The sequence below is a fragment of the Littorina saxatilis genome, linkage group LG2 (genome assembly GCF_037325665.1).
Source record: "Littorina saxatilis isolate snail1 linkage group LG2, US_GU_Lsax_2.0, whole genome shotgun sequence".
NCBI classification, from domain to species: domain Eukaryota; kingdom Metazoa; phylum Mollusca; class Gastropoda; order Littorinimorpha; family Littorinidae; genus Littorina; species Littorina saxatilis.
This window is the reverse complement of record NC_090246.1, coordinates 60,652,655-60,665,697: the sequence shown is the minus strand read 5'-3', so window position 1 is coordinate 60,665,697 and position 13,043 is coordinate 60,652,655. Positions and strand designations below refer to the sequence as shown.

The window sequence follows — 13,043 nt, the reverse complement described above, 5'->3', positions numbered from 1 at the left end:
GCCTGTTTTTCTAATCGCTTCTGAGCTGGGACAAACTAAGCTCCGCCCATTTCCATGTTTGCTCAGAGCAGGGAACATGTCTAAACGAATTAAATGTGAATGTGAAGAGGAAATCTAAGCGACAAATCGTTCCTTTCTTTTACCAAAAAACATTGTGTGTGAATTGCTTTAGCTCCTACTATGGTTTGTATGGCCTAGTAGCTGTGTTGGTCTGTGTGAAGCATAACCACAAAAATGCACGAAAAACTACACTTTTTGCCAGAACATCGATTATTGTTGGATATTAATCTATTCTATTACTTAGCTGTCTACTTGTGGTGATACCCAAGGCATTTGAGAACGTTGACGTTCAAAAGTAACTCCGCCTAACACAGCTACCGTTATGAGCGACCTGAGACACTTGCGGAAAATTGCTCCCTTAGAGCATTCTGATAATCATCGGTCCATGCCGTATCGCCATGTCTCTCTGACAGGGTGCATAATTACTGCGCGGAATCTATCAAAACAAGAATACAGAGTTATCTCCCATGTTTTTCGCTAATGTTTCTGAGAATAGACGAACTGAGACGAAAGTGATAGCAGATTGGCCGACTTCGACAGTGATCTCCGTTCTGTTCTTCACAGTTATGATAAAGACATCGTTCTAAGGTTAAAACAAGTCGAAATCAGTGTTGAGACTGCTGTGGGAAGGAGACCGTGATATTGTTGAATCACTACCAACTGGTTAGGAAAAAGTATCGTCTGCTTCGTAGCCAAAGTTGATTATCACGTGACACTTTTGGCATATTTAGAGTTGTTTGCTCAGTACATACACCCGCGAAAGATAGCTCGCTTGAAACTGTCTTACATATCAATTCCTTTGTAATTTAAAAATACAACACCATGAAAAATCATTATCGACGATCCCGAATCTGCTCATATCAATAACACATTACGAAAAGCTCTAAATATGTAAAAAATCGATTTCTTACCCACAGAAAGAAAACTGAGGCATCCTGTCAGGGATAAATGAGACCCGAAGGGAAGTAACTCATTTTACCTGAGTTCAGGATGCCCTTAGAGCTGGAACATCACCGCCTGATAGCTCATTTTTACGCATGGAAGCTACTTTATCCGCGCAAACGGCTTCTAACTGCCGCGCTAAACTCGTCATAGGATTGTTCTCTTGTGTCCAAAAATTCATGACTTCGCATGTCTACAGACCAATGATACATGTGCTGCCAAAGTGTCATGTTTACATAATAGTATCGGAGTAGGCAGGAAGTTTAGCAGTTAAACATGCTGTGCTTGAGAGATCTTGCCCTTGTTTATATAGTAAATGCGGTGCATCTAAAGTACATAAAGTTTCTGAAATATTGTTGAATGTCCCTCCCCCCCCTCCCTCGCTAGCCTGAAAAAGTGCTTTACCACAGGAGAAAAACCCAGCTTACTCTTTGGCTACAATCAGACGCGTGGCACTCTTGTTAATGTTCCTGTGTGTGTGGAGGGTGTGGGGTGGGGTGGGCGCCTATATTCGATATCTGGCACTTACACTTACATAGCTTTCAGACACTGTTCACATAATCTGGCCGATAATCTGACGTCCTTGGGAAAAAACAGGCCATGCCTGCACAATAATCATGAGGTCGTCGAAGTGGGTGATCGTTCCAGAAATGTCGTGCGACCAAAATTATTGGTTGTGCAAATAATCGGCTAACCGAGGTTGCGAACCTTGGCTGGAGGGGGCGACGGTGGGAGAAGGGGTGATATGAGGGTTGTGTGTATAGGTCATGATGGAGAGGGCAAAGTAGGTGTTTAGGCGATGGGGAGGGGGGGGGGGGATTTGGGGGCCTAGGGGGCAGTTTTTTCCATCCCGGACCAAATACAAGAAAAACAATACTCCTCAGTAGATAGATCTATGACATGACCACTAACGCGTGTACGCAGGTAAAGACCTTACATAATAATCTTAAAATATACTAAATGTCCCCCCCCCCCTCCCTCTCAAACAAAGTTCAATGGCTAGACAGACGCACAGACAGACAGACAGACAGACAGACAGACAGACAGACAGACAGACAGACAGACACACACACACACACACACACACACACACACACACACACACACACAGACAGACAGAGAACTAAACACTTTAAACCGATTTTGAGGTCAGCTGAATTGTTCTTACATTTAGTCAAGTTTTGACTAAATGTTTTAACATAGAGGGGGAATCGAGATGAGGGTCGTGGTGTATGTATGTATGTGTGTGTGTGTGTGTGTGTGTGTGTGTGTGTGTGTGTGTGTGTGTGTGTGTGTGTGTGTGTCGTGTGTGTGCGTGTGTGTGTATGTGTGTGTGTGTGTGTGTGTGTGTACAGCGATTCAGAGAAAACTACTGGACAAATCTTCATTAAAACTTTACATGAGAGTTCCCGAGTATGATATCCCCACAATCTTTTTTTGTTTTTTTGATAAATGTCCTTGATGACGTCATATCCGTTTTTTTTGTGAAAGTTGAGGCAGCACTGTCACGCTCTCATTTTTCAACCAAATTGGTTGACATTTTGGTCAAGTAATCTTCGACAAAGCCCGGACTTTGGTATTGCATTTCAGCTTGGAGACTTAAAAATTAATTAATGAGTTTGCTCATTAAAGTTGTCATTAAAATCGATTTTTCGCAAACAGATTTAAAATTGATTGTATTCCTCATCTTTTCCTGAATTCAAAAATATATAGATATGTCATGTTTACTCTAAAAATATGCTCAGAATGAAAGGAAATAGGTTCAGTAAGTACTACGGACACGCGCTCCGCGGCGGCGAGCGTGACCTGTCTCGTCTTCGGTATGGTTCCATTAGCCGAGACTATCTGAATGTAGTCTCGGCGATGATTGATTTGTGGTGTTGATCTTGACTAAATGTTTTTATATCGCTTTACGTGACTTGTTGTACCTGTTATTGAGGCATTCAGGGCCTGCGGAATTCCCTCGAGATTGCATGTTTGAGCTGTTAACTCCATAAACAAGGACACAGTTTCACGAGCTTTCACCACCCAGTTCAACATTTTGTTGTTCTTTCCCTTACCGCCACACTTGCTTTGCTCGTTTGCAGGTCTGAGAAGCCAGACACTTATTTCAGATTGTTAGTTTTCATTCTCAGAAAAAAACCAGCCAAATGGGTACAGAGAAAAAAAAATAAAAGAAGGGAGCAAACGAAGAAAACAAAGAAAGAAAAAAAGAAAAGAGAAATAGCCTATTCATGCGAAGAGGCCTTGAACGATTTACGACTCTGTGCCGTCAGCCAATCCGCGAAACACCATGTTGACGAACACTTACTTGCTCAGTTCTTGTGTTGCGACGTTAATTTGTGGGTCAAAGTTGCAGGTAGGAAGAGGAATATGGGGGAGAAAGCGGGGGTGAGGTGGACGGAGGAGAGGAGGTGTGCGTGTGGGTTTGGAGTAAATGAAGGAGTAAGTAAAAAAAAACACATCAGGACCCGAAGAAATTTTTTTTCACACACACACACACACACACACACACACACACACACACACACACACACACACACACACACACACACACACACACACACACACACACTCTCCGCCGTCAGACACAAGAGCACCATAAGCATCATCATCCTTACCTGTCTAGCGCAATGGCAGCCAGGGTGTTGACGGACGCACACACGGCCACGCCTTGCAGATATGGCGCAGCCTTGCACATCAGTGCTCCCAGCTGCCAGCCTGAAACACCACACAAACAACCACTCACATCAGGTGGACAATACAATACAATACAATACAATACAATACAATACAATACAATACAATACAATACAATACAATACAATACAATACAATACAAAACAACACAATAATACTTTATTATTTCAAAAGAGTAAATACATTGTGGCTGAACCCATAACATTAAAACACATCAATATAAACAACAATTACTCACACACACACACACACACACACACACGCACGCACGCACGCACGCACGCACGCACGCACGGACGCACACACACACACACACACACACACACACACACACACACACACACACACACACACTCGCACACACAGAGCACATTTGAAGCATATAAGTAAGTCAAATTAGATGTCAAGGCCTATTACGTAAGTTGCAAAAACAGTAGCCTATCATATCAGACGTCAAAGTACTTCAGATCCGCCGCTAAAATATATTGGATCCGCTTAAAAAAACACACACCAAAAGATAGGGTCAGATGCAAACGTAAATCAAATCAGATGGAAAAGAATATACCACATCAGATGCAAACGTACATCGCACCAGATGTAAAGGCACATCAGATGAGAAATAAACATATTTGAAGTCAGCTACAAACGATCAGACACAAAAGTATGTCGGATCGGACACAAAGCTTTAAGTCAGATCAGATGCAAACGGTAACACATTTAAACGTAAAAAATAAAATAATAACAATAAAAATCAGCGTATGACATCTGGTACGGAATTGTATCAGTGCAAACGGAAGAGTAAACCACAGGAGTTGCAAACTATATCAGATCAGATGCAAAAGTATTTCAATTCAAATGAAAAAGTTTTTCAGATCAAATACACACAAAACTATTCTCTATCAAATATGCTTCACGCTACGCTGACACTGTGTTGTTAAAGGTGTTTACTAAGTGTAAAGTTATGAACCATCAGAGCAGAACAAGACGAAGGGGAAGCAGAAGATGACAATAGAACACGGACACAAACAAAACAATAGATAAGAAACAGAAGAGCAATTGTGACATAAAAAGAAAAAGAAAAAATCAACTGAACTCGCGTTTTTACGAAGAAGACGACACTGCTTGACAAGACGACACTACAGTTTAGACCCTTGGGTGTTCTTTGGTTGAATTAAATGACGAGACAAAATAGAAAAAAAGAAAGAGACAGACGATAGGTATCTGTTCTGTGCTATCGTCTGTGCTATTATTGTTTCTGGTTCGTCTAGTGCTATCTCATCAAGCAGTGTCGTCTTCTTCGTAAAAACGCAAGTACGGTAGTTGTTTTTGTCCTTTTATTGAATAGACAAAAAGCTAGACAGACACACGTTTTTACGCTTCTGTCATCAAGTGGAAACTGATTCTTTATAAATTCCGTAACTAAGAGAGAGAGAGCTCTAGAGAGCTTTAGAGAGCCTTAGAGAGTTTTAGAGAGCTTTAGAGAGAGAGAGAGAGAGAACAACAACAAGAACAAGAACAATTCTTTATTTAACGAGGGTAATAGAGTAAGCAGTGATCTGCTTTTTTACATCTGGCCCTCGCCCTAAAGAGGGACTAGTCTAAAATTGCTAAAGAATAAGCAAGTAAAGAAAACTACTGCTACATGATTATAATAAAATGAAAGTAAGAATATATCATAAATTTACATACAATACATTGCTTAAATGAAAAATGTAAGTTCATTTGACATGAGTTAAGAATTATAGAGTAGATTGCACTGACGCAACAAAGCTGTGAATGCCATGCCCATAGACATACACTGCATTCGAAAAAATCAGTGTATATAAAAATAATAATACATTGTTAAAAAGCACCGGTTGTTGGTTTTAACAACCATTCTAGCGACAACAGATGTTTATTTAGACTTCATGAGATAAGACGTATATCTGGTCTTAAAAACGTTTGTGCTGCTAGTTTGCCGTAGGATTGTCGGAAGAGTGTTCCAGAGACTGCTACCTGAATAGACTAAACTAGATCAATCAATCAATCAATCAATGAGTCTTTATATCGCGCATATTCCGTGGGTACAGTTCTAGGCGCTCTGCAGTGATGCCGTGTGAGATGAAATGTTATACGGCCAGTAGATTGCAGCCATTTCGGCGCATATTACCTTTCACGGCCTATTATTCCAAGTCACACGAGTAGACAATTATTAACTGTGCCTAAGCAATTTTGCCAGGAAAGACCCTTTGTCAATCGTGGGATCTTTAACGTGCACACCCAATGTAGTGTATACGGGGGGAGGTTCGGACACCGAAGAGAGTCTGCACTCAAAGTTGACTCTTTGAAATAAATTTCCGCCGAACCAGGGATCGAACTCACGCTGACAGCGGCCAACTGAATACAAATCCAGCGCGCTACCAACTGAGCTATATCCCCGCCCCAGATTTGAATAGGTCAATCCTAGGCAGAGGCATGTTCAGTCTCTTCAATTGGCGTGAAGTTTTTAACGTGAATTTGGAAAATATGGTTTGAGGTACACATCCATGAATAATTTTATGCATGAGGGTACCTTTATTATAACTTAGCCTTGCCTTCAGAGGAAGAATGCCTAAGTTCATGTAGTCTAACTCAGATAGGGTTGTTTTCTTTAATAAGACTACTTTAAGCGCTCGTTTATGTAATCTAATTAGTGGTTTGAATGAATTTTCACTTGCCGAGTCCCACAAGGTAGACGCGTAGTCAATAACAGACTGAATATGAGCATTAAAGAATAATTTCCTGGCTTCCAAATTCAGAAAGTGCTTGATTCTAGATAATAGATAAACCTTCTTGGACACTTGTTTAGACATTTGTTCGATGTGGTGTGACCAAGACAGGTTCTTATCAATGGTCACTCCCAAAACTTTATGATGGTCGACTTTTTCAACAAGTTTATCATTAACCGTTAGATCGTGAAATATTGAGGTTATGTTCTGGCGTTTTTGCCTAGTTGTTATTATCATGCTTTTTGTTTTTTTGGGGGTTAAGGGACATGTGATTTAGCTCTAAATCCAGACTGGTTAGGGTGAAATAATTGATTGTGGTCAAAGTGCGATAATAGGTGTTTTTTTATATGTCATTCCAGTGGTTTTGATAACACTGACAGTATAGAAATCGGCCTATAATTTGAGGGGTCTTTCTTTTCGCCAGATTTAAACAGAGGAATGATTTTAGCCTGCTTGAGGGCTATTGGAAAATATTTTTGGTCTAAACAGAGATTATAAATGTAAATGAGGGTTTAGGAAATTACAGGGGCTGATAACTTAACAATCCTTCCATTAAGCCCGTCTATCCTCCGGGTACCCGTTTGCTTTAAATGAGTGAGCGCGTGAAATACTTCAGGCACCGTAAGCGGAGGAATATTTAAGTGAGATGAAATTTGTTTTGATTTACAGAAGTCTTCCAAAACTTCCAATTTATTTAAGGTTGTTTTATCGTTTATAATAACCTTTTCAGCTATTTTGGAAAAATGTGTGTTTAAATCATCAGGTGATATGTCCTTTAGGCAACTTGAAGTAGGTGCAGTCGTTTTATTTGTAAGTTCATTTATTGCTTTCCAAATGTTCTTTGAATTTTGTTTTGAAGAAGCAAGGTCTTGAAAATACTTTCTTTTTTTTTAATCGTTTCATTGAATTAACTTTATTTCTCTGTTCTCTATACTCCTCTTCTTTACCGATTGACTTTAAAAAATCACGATGATCAATTGCATCTTGTAATTCATCATCAAACCACTTAGGTTTTACTATGTGTTTGACTCTCTTAATTCTCCTTGGAGCATGTCGATCATAAATGTTAGTGAAGGCATTCAGCCAGTGCGTTAGAGCAGCATCAGAATTCGTATGATTATAAACCTCAGGGAGAGAGGAATTACAGAGGTCACGGAGAAATGTGTCTTCGTTGAAATGAGAAAAGGATCTATATTTTATTGTCTTGTGGCCAGCTTTAGGAATTTTTATACCCTTTCTCGACCACGTTAGACAAATGGGAAAGTGATCGCTGCAACCACTAGCTGGAACACAACATTCAACAATGTTACGGTGATCAGTCATATAAATATGATCTATCAGAGTGCTGGTGGTTGCTGTGACTCTCGTAGGTGTGCATACTATTTGTTTGAGATTATAGAGGTTAAGCATATCAAGCCACATTTTGTTCTGTTTTAACAAATTAATATTAAAGTCACCTAACATAATTATTTCCTTTGATTCGAGCAAGACTGCATCTAACATCTGTGTAAAATTATCTGACCAGTTTGCTCGCTCTGCAGGATTTCTATAAAAGAAACCTATAAGGAGAGAGAGAGAGAGAGAGAGAGAGAGAGAGAGAGAGAGAGAGGAGAGAGAGAGAGAGAGAGAGAGAGAGAGAGAGAGAGAGAGAGAGAGAGAGAGAGAGAGCAACTCAATCAAAAACTATATAACGACAAACTAGATCAGTTGTATATAGCTATACTCGAACTCGACCAATAGTCTACAAGGTCTGGGAAAATGATGAACAGCAACCAAAACAAGATGAGGTCATAAGACCACACACGAAAGCGACACTTAATCGAAATCCGTCGTCTACCCTTCTTCTATGATTTATACACTTTCTGACAACAGTTATACCCCGTTCACACATAGACGCCGCTTCTACTACGATGTAAAAGTGTCCGAGAGCGTGGCCAATCGTGGGCCATACGTGGGTAGATCTCCATGAGCGTGGTTTGGTCGGGGTGGGATCTGCTAAGTCGGGAAGCTGCACGCTTTTCCCACGCTTATGTTGAACGTAGCCGGGTCGTGGCGTAGTACAGTCGTGATGTAGTTTAAAAAAAATTGCCATGTGCTGGATTTTTCGATTTGATAGCTTTTTCAGATCGGGGATGATCGGAGTGATCGGCATGGTCTTCGTAAGGACGGAGAGCTGTGTGAACGGGGCCTTACCCTCCGAGAAGCCTTAATCTGATGATTACTACGGCATGGCAAAACCCTGAACAAATACCTAACTGGATTGTTAATGTTGTCCTTAAACGGAGCACTAAATCAAAGTGTTGAGTGAGTTATAAACCATCAAACAAACGAACCATAACCACAATGAAGTTATAATATAAAATATGCATTCGATTTTTGTTTGTTTGCAGTGAGTGAAATTACAAATTGTGACAAAATGTCGTGGTGAGACTTGGGTGAGAAAAAAAGCAATCAATATGAAATGCCATATAAGGGTCTGAAAGTTAAACATGAAACAAAAACACAGGCAAACATATGAACCCAAAACACAAATAAATGGAGAAAGAAAGAAAGAAACAAAGATAATAAGTAAGAAAGAAAGACAAAAAATAAACAAAGAAAGAAAGAAAGTAAATAAGAAAGTAAGAAAGAAAGAAAGAGGAACACAAAAACAAACCAAAACAATTAAAATGGCAATCGCGGCAAAGCTTTTTTAATGTCTAAATAGCAATTGTGAACGAATGTTTTGGACGCATCACACGTCAAAAAAAAGGTTGAACATGGTTCTTGTGAGCGGATGGACAATTTCACCGCATGACCTTGCTTTTTTGGGGTTTTGTTTTGATTTGTTTGTTTGCTTTAACATGCCATTTTACACCCATTATACCCACTCCCAAACACACACATACATCAAATACAAATGATAGCTCTTGGGTATTTTCAATATTGATCATTCTGTCAAGCACCAAGTGTGCCATAATGGACAGAATTGCCCACTTACAATGTAGAAAAAGACAGTGTAATGATTGTGAAAAAGGCGATGAAATGATAAATGCTACAAAAATATCAAGCACACAAACGACAGCAATGACAAAATCTGTCTCATCCACCAGCACAGAAGTGAATAATTAGGTTATGGAGTGGTAGTGGTGGGTAGTTATGTGAAGGGGGAAGGGTCCCTACTGAAAGCCGAAAACAGGAAAAAAACGGAATGGTTTAGTAAATAAACAAGCATTTTTAAACTTTCAACGCCGTTTATCTCTCTCTCTCTCTCTCTCTCTCTCTCTCTCTCTCTCTCTCTCTCTCTCTCTCTTTGTCTCTGTCTCTGTCTCTCTCTTTCTCTCTGGAGAACTTTGGAATTAACACATGACTCTTCATTCTATGTTTCAGACCGGTGCAGCAAAATGCTCGGTACGGAAAACGGTCGTAATACGGCAACGGTATGATAATTATTATGTCATGTTCATTTTGCAGTCATCGGCTGCTTTTGTAATTGTACATGGTAATATTACGTTTGAGAAATACAGCCACTTCTAGATACTTCTTTTAGGCGTTAATCTGGATTGCACTCTTGTTTAGGTTGAGATCGAGGTAAAGATTTGTTCTAACGTTTCTCCGACCACTGCATCTATATAAATATATATATATACATATTATGAGTTATTTCTAATATGCTGACTGTTAGCAACTTATAACAAGACATGTCGAGAAAAAAAGATATCAAGCATGAGCCTTTCAGGCGTGAGACATGTTTGTTATCATTTGCTAACAGTCAGCATTTAAGAAATAACGGTTTTATTACCGTTTATTTCGACCAAAAGAAATTTCGAAGCAACCCCGCGAATTAGACAGAACAGCCGCAGCGCTTCTACCTGATTATGCCTGTCAGTCAAAGAATTCTCGTGACCTGAGTCAGCCAATCGAGTAACACACCTCACGTGATGAATATTCACAGGTCAAATGCCTTTGACACAACAATCTCTCAAGATAAACTATGTTGAACATGGGTTTCGGTTGCTTCGCTTTTTCTCGTTGAACAGAGAGCGACAGATTTAGAACCGACTCCAGACGGATGGGAAATGACGTAAAGATACATTTGATGTAAAGCGAGTGGCGCAATTTCACTTGATTTTTCCGAACTTTGATCATTTAGATTTCAAGTGAGCGGTCGGCATTGCACACTCAGACGATGGGCGGTGCCTTGCTGTTCCGTTACGCACCCACCGACAAAACTCGCTTTTCGGTATCTTTTTAGATAAAGAGAGTATTACCTGACAGCATTTGAAGTGTCATTCTTTATGTGGTGAGTGAGAGAAATCTGTATTGACATTGTGTGACTGTGTCAATAGAATTATTATTACTAGCGCCTGTTTTGCGTCGTAGGCTGTCATCATAGGTATGACGTAGGTTTCAGGGTTTCGTCATTCAAAGGCAGGGGTGTCAGCTTGTGTCTATTGGTTACGTCTGCGTGTTCGATTTGGATGAAACACACAGACTATGCATTTGTTTGAATATTCCCTTTCTTTCTTTCTTTCTTTATTTGGTGTTTAACGTCGTTGAATATTCCTGAATGGGGAATGTTTAGTTTTGTTTTTAATAAGTTAAATTAGTTTAGATCGTATTGATAAAAGAATGTTTGGGTTGGCGACGCATAATCAAGCAGCGTCATATAGGGCCCTCTCCCCCCTTTCCCTTTTCCCGACTAAAATGAGTAAAAGTTGAAATGAACTCGCCCAACGTTGAAAACAAGCGCGCACTTGTGACCGAGTACTGGCAGAGAAAAGCATGTCAAGCTTTGCCGGAATTTGTATGCATTGTGGATTTTTGTGCATTTGGAAGTGAAACAGTGTTTGGATTTGTGCCTGTGCATAAGCTGTGAATAATGGATTGGATTGTGCATCTATGAAATAATCCTTTTCTGGGAATGTGCCACTGTTTGAGGAATCCGTGTGTGTTGGTGTGTACCAACTAGACTGATCCAGTGATGGAGTGTGTGATGGCTGTATTTCCTGGATTTTATTGGCCAGCCAGTAGGGAATGCTGTTGTGAACCAGGGAGTTTTTTTTCGTGTACAGAGATGATGTAGACCAGGTGAGAATAGACCTTTTGTTACCGGTACATCTTCTTTGGAATTGGCACAATAATTTGATGTGTAACTAACAACAGAAGAGAAGGCCAATGATAAGATTGAGAAAACCAAACATGCATGATCATTGATGTATTTTAATACTGGAACTTGAATAATTGTAATTGTAATTATGATGACTGTGTGAGATGATACTTTGATATGAATTGTCGTTTCGGTAATTACTGACTTTGCTTTTACTTTTTGTTTTCCCAGCCGAGCGGACTCTTGGTGGGATAGCGTGTTTATTAGCGTATTTTTCTTCTAGGTAGTGTTTATTACCGTGTTTATTAGCGTGTTTATTATAGTGTTTTTCTAGAGCGTGTTGTGTGTTGGTAGAGCACACACTAGTGACTTTATAGTGTTGTGGCAACAGAACTTTTTCGCAGTAGAGATTTGCCTCAAGCTACTTTTGATTTGAGTGCGGAGTATGTGTTTCCACCTTTTTCAGACTAAGTGTTGAAAGTGTTTATTGGAAAAGTAGCATTAGTCTGACGAACCTATTTTTAACTTTTATTTTAAATGATTATGGTGATTGTGTGCGTGAGTGTTATGCAATAAAGAGGACAGAGAACATTATTCAATGTATTCATCAAACTTTTATTGTTTGTGTATTCTCTCCCTCTCTCGCTTCAAATTGCCAACACCCGCTTGCGCTCCACCACATTTAGAATAAATTACGCTGATATTGTTGAATTACATTTTTACTTTGTCTTGTTCATTTTTAGCGTGATAAACAAAAAGGGTCCCTGTCTGAACGTTATAACATTTAGAGGGTCACCTAGAATCTGTCCTGATTGGTCAAAAAGCCATATATATGGGGCACTGAATTGGTAATAAATATATATATATTGCTTTTCCAGCGGGATGCATTGCAATTCATCATTATCCTTGGACCCTCACATCCCGAAATATAACCGCAGTGGTGTCATGTAGAGTTAATTAGGAGGCGGGAGAATGGAGGGGGAGAGAGAGAGAGAGAGAGAGAGAGAGAGAGAGAGAGAGAGAGAGAGAGAGAGAGAGAGAGGGAGAGAGAGAGAGAGAGAGGAGAGAGAGAGATGAGAGAGAGAGAGAGAGAGAGAGAGAGAGCGAGAGAGAGAGAGAGAGAGAGAGAGAGAAAGATTTACTTTTATTTATTTTGAACAGGGAATAAACTAAAAGTGACAGAAAGAAAGACTAGACGAAAGAAAGACAGAAGGAAAGAACGAAAAAAGGAAGGAAATAACCGCTTGTGCAAGCCCTCAAAACTCACCAATTCAGGCAAAAAAGAAGGTATTGTACAATTTTGCAAAACGTCACAGAAAAGAAAGAAAAAAAACCACACAAATTTCTTCACCTGAAAAATAACACGGATAAAAGTTCAGGAAACCTGCGAATGTGAAAAACCTAGGCTATATATCTCACACTGGCTTGATCTGGATTTTCAATTATTACTTTTTTCCCGAAGGACTGATCCTTTCTTGGCTTATAAACGTGCAGAGCTTGCTGGA

At 39.8% G+C, this 13,043-nt stretch overlaps 1 protein-coding gene across 1 annotated transcript in view; it reads right to left on the bottom strand.

Moving 5' to 3' along the window:
- The window catches only part of LOC138953685 (neuropeptide SIFamide receptor-like), a 245,647-nt gene that overhangs the window by 63,523 nt on the left and 169,081 nt on the right, over positions 1-13,043 (bottom strand). The window contains exon 2 of the mRNA XM_070325583.1: positions 3,624-3,723. Within this exon, the coding sequence (XP_070181684.1) occupies positions 3,624-3,723 (100 nt within the window). The remainder of the gene's footprint in view (positions 1-3,623; positions 3,724-13,043) is intronic.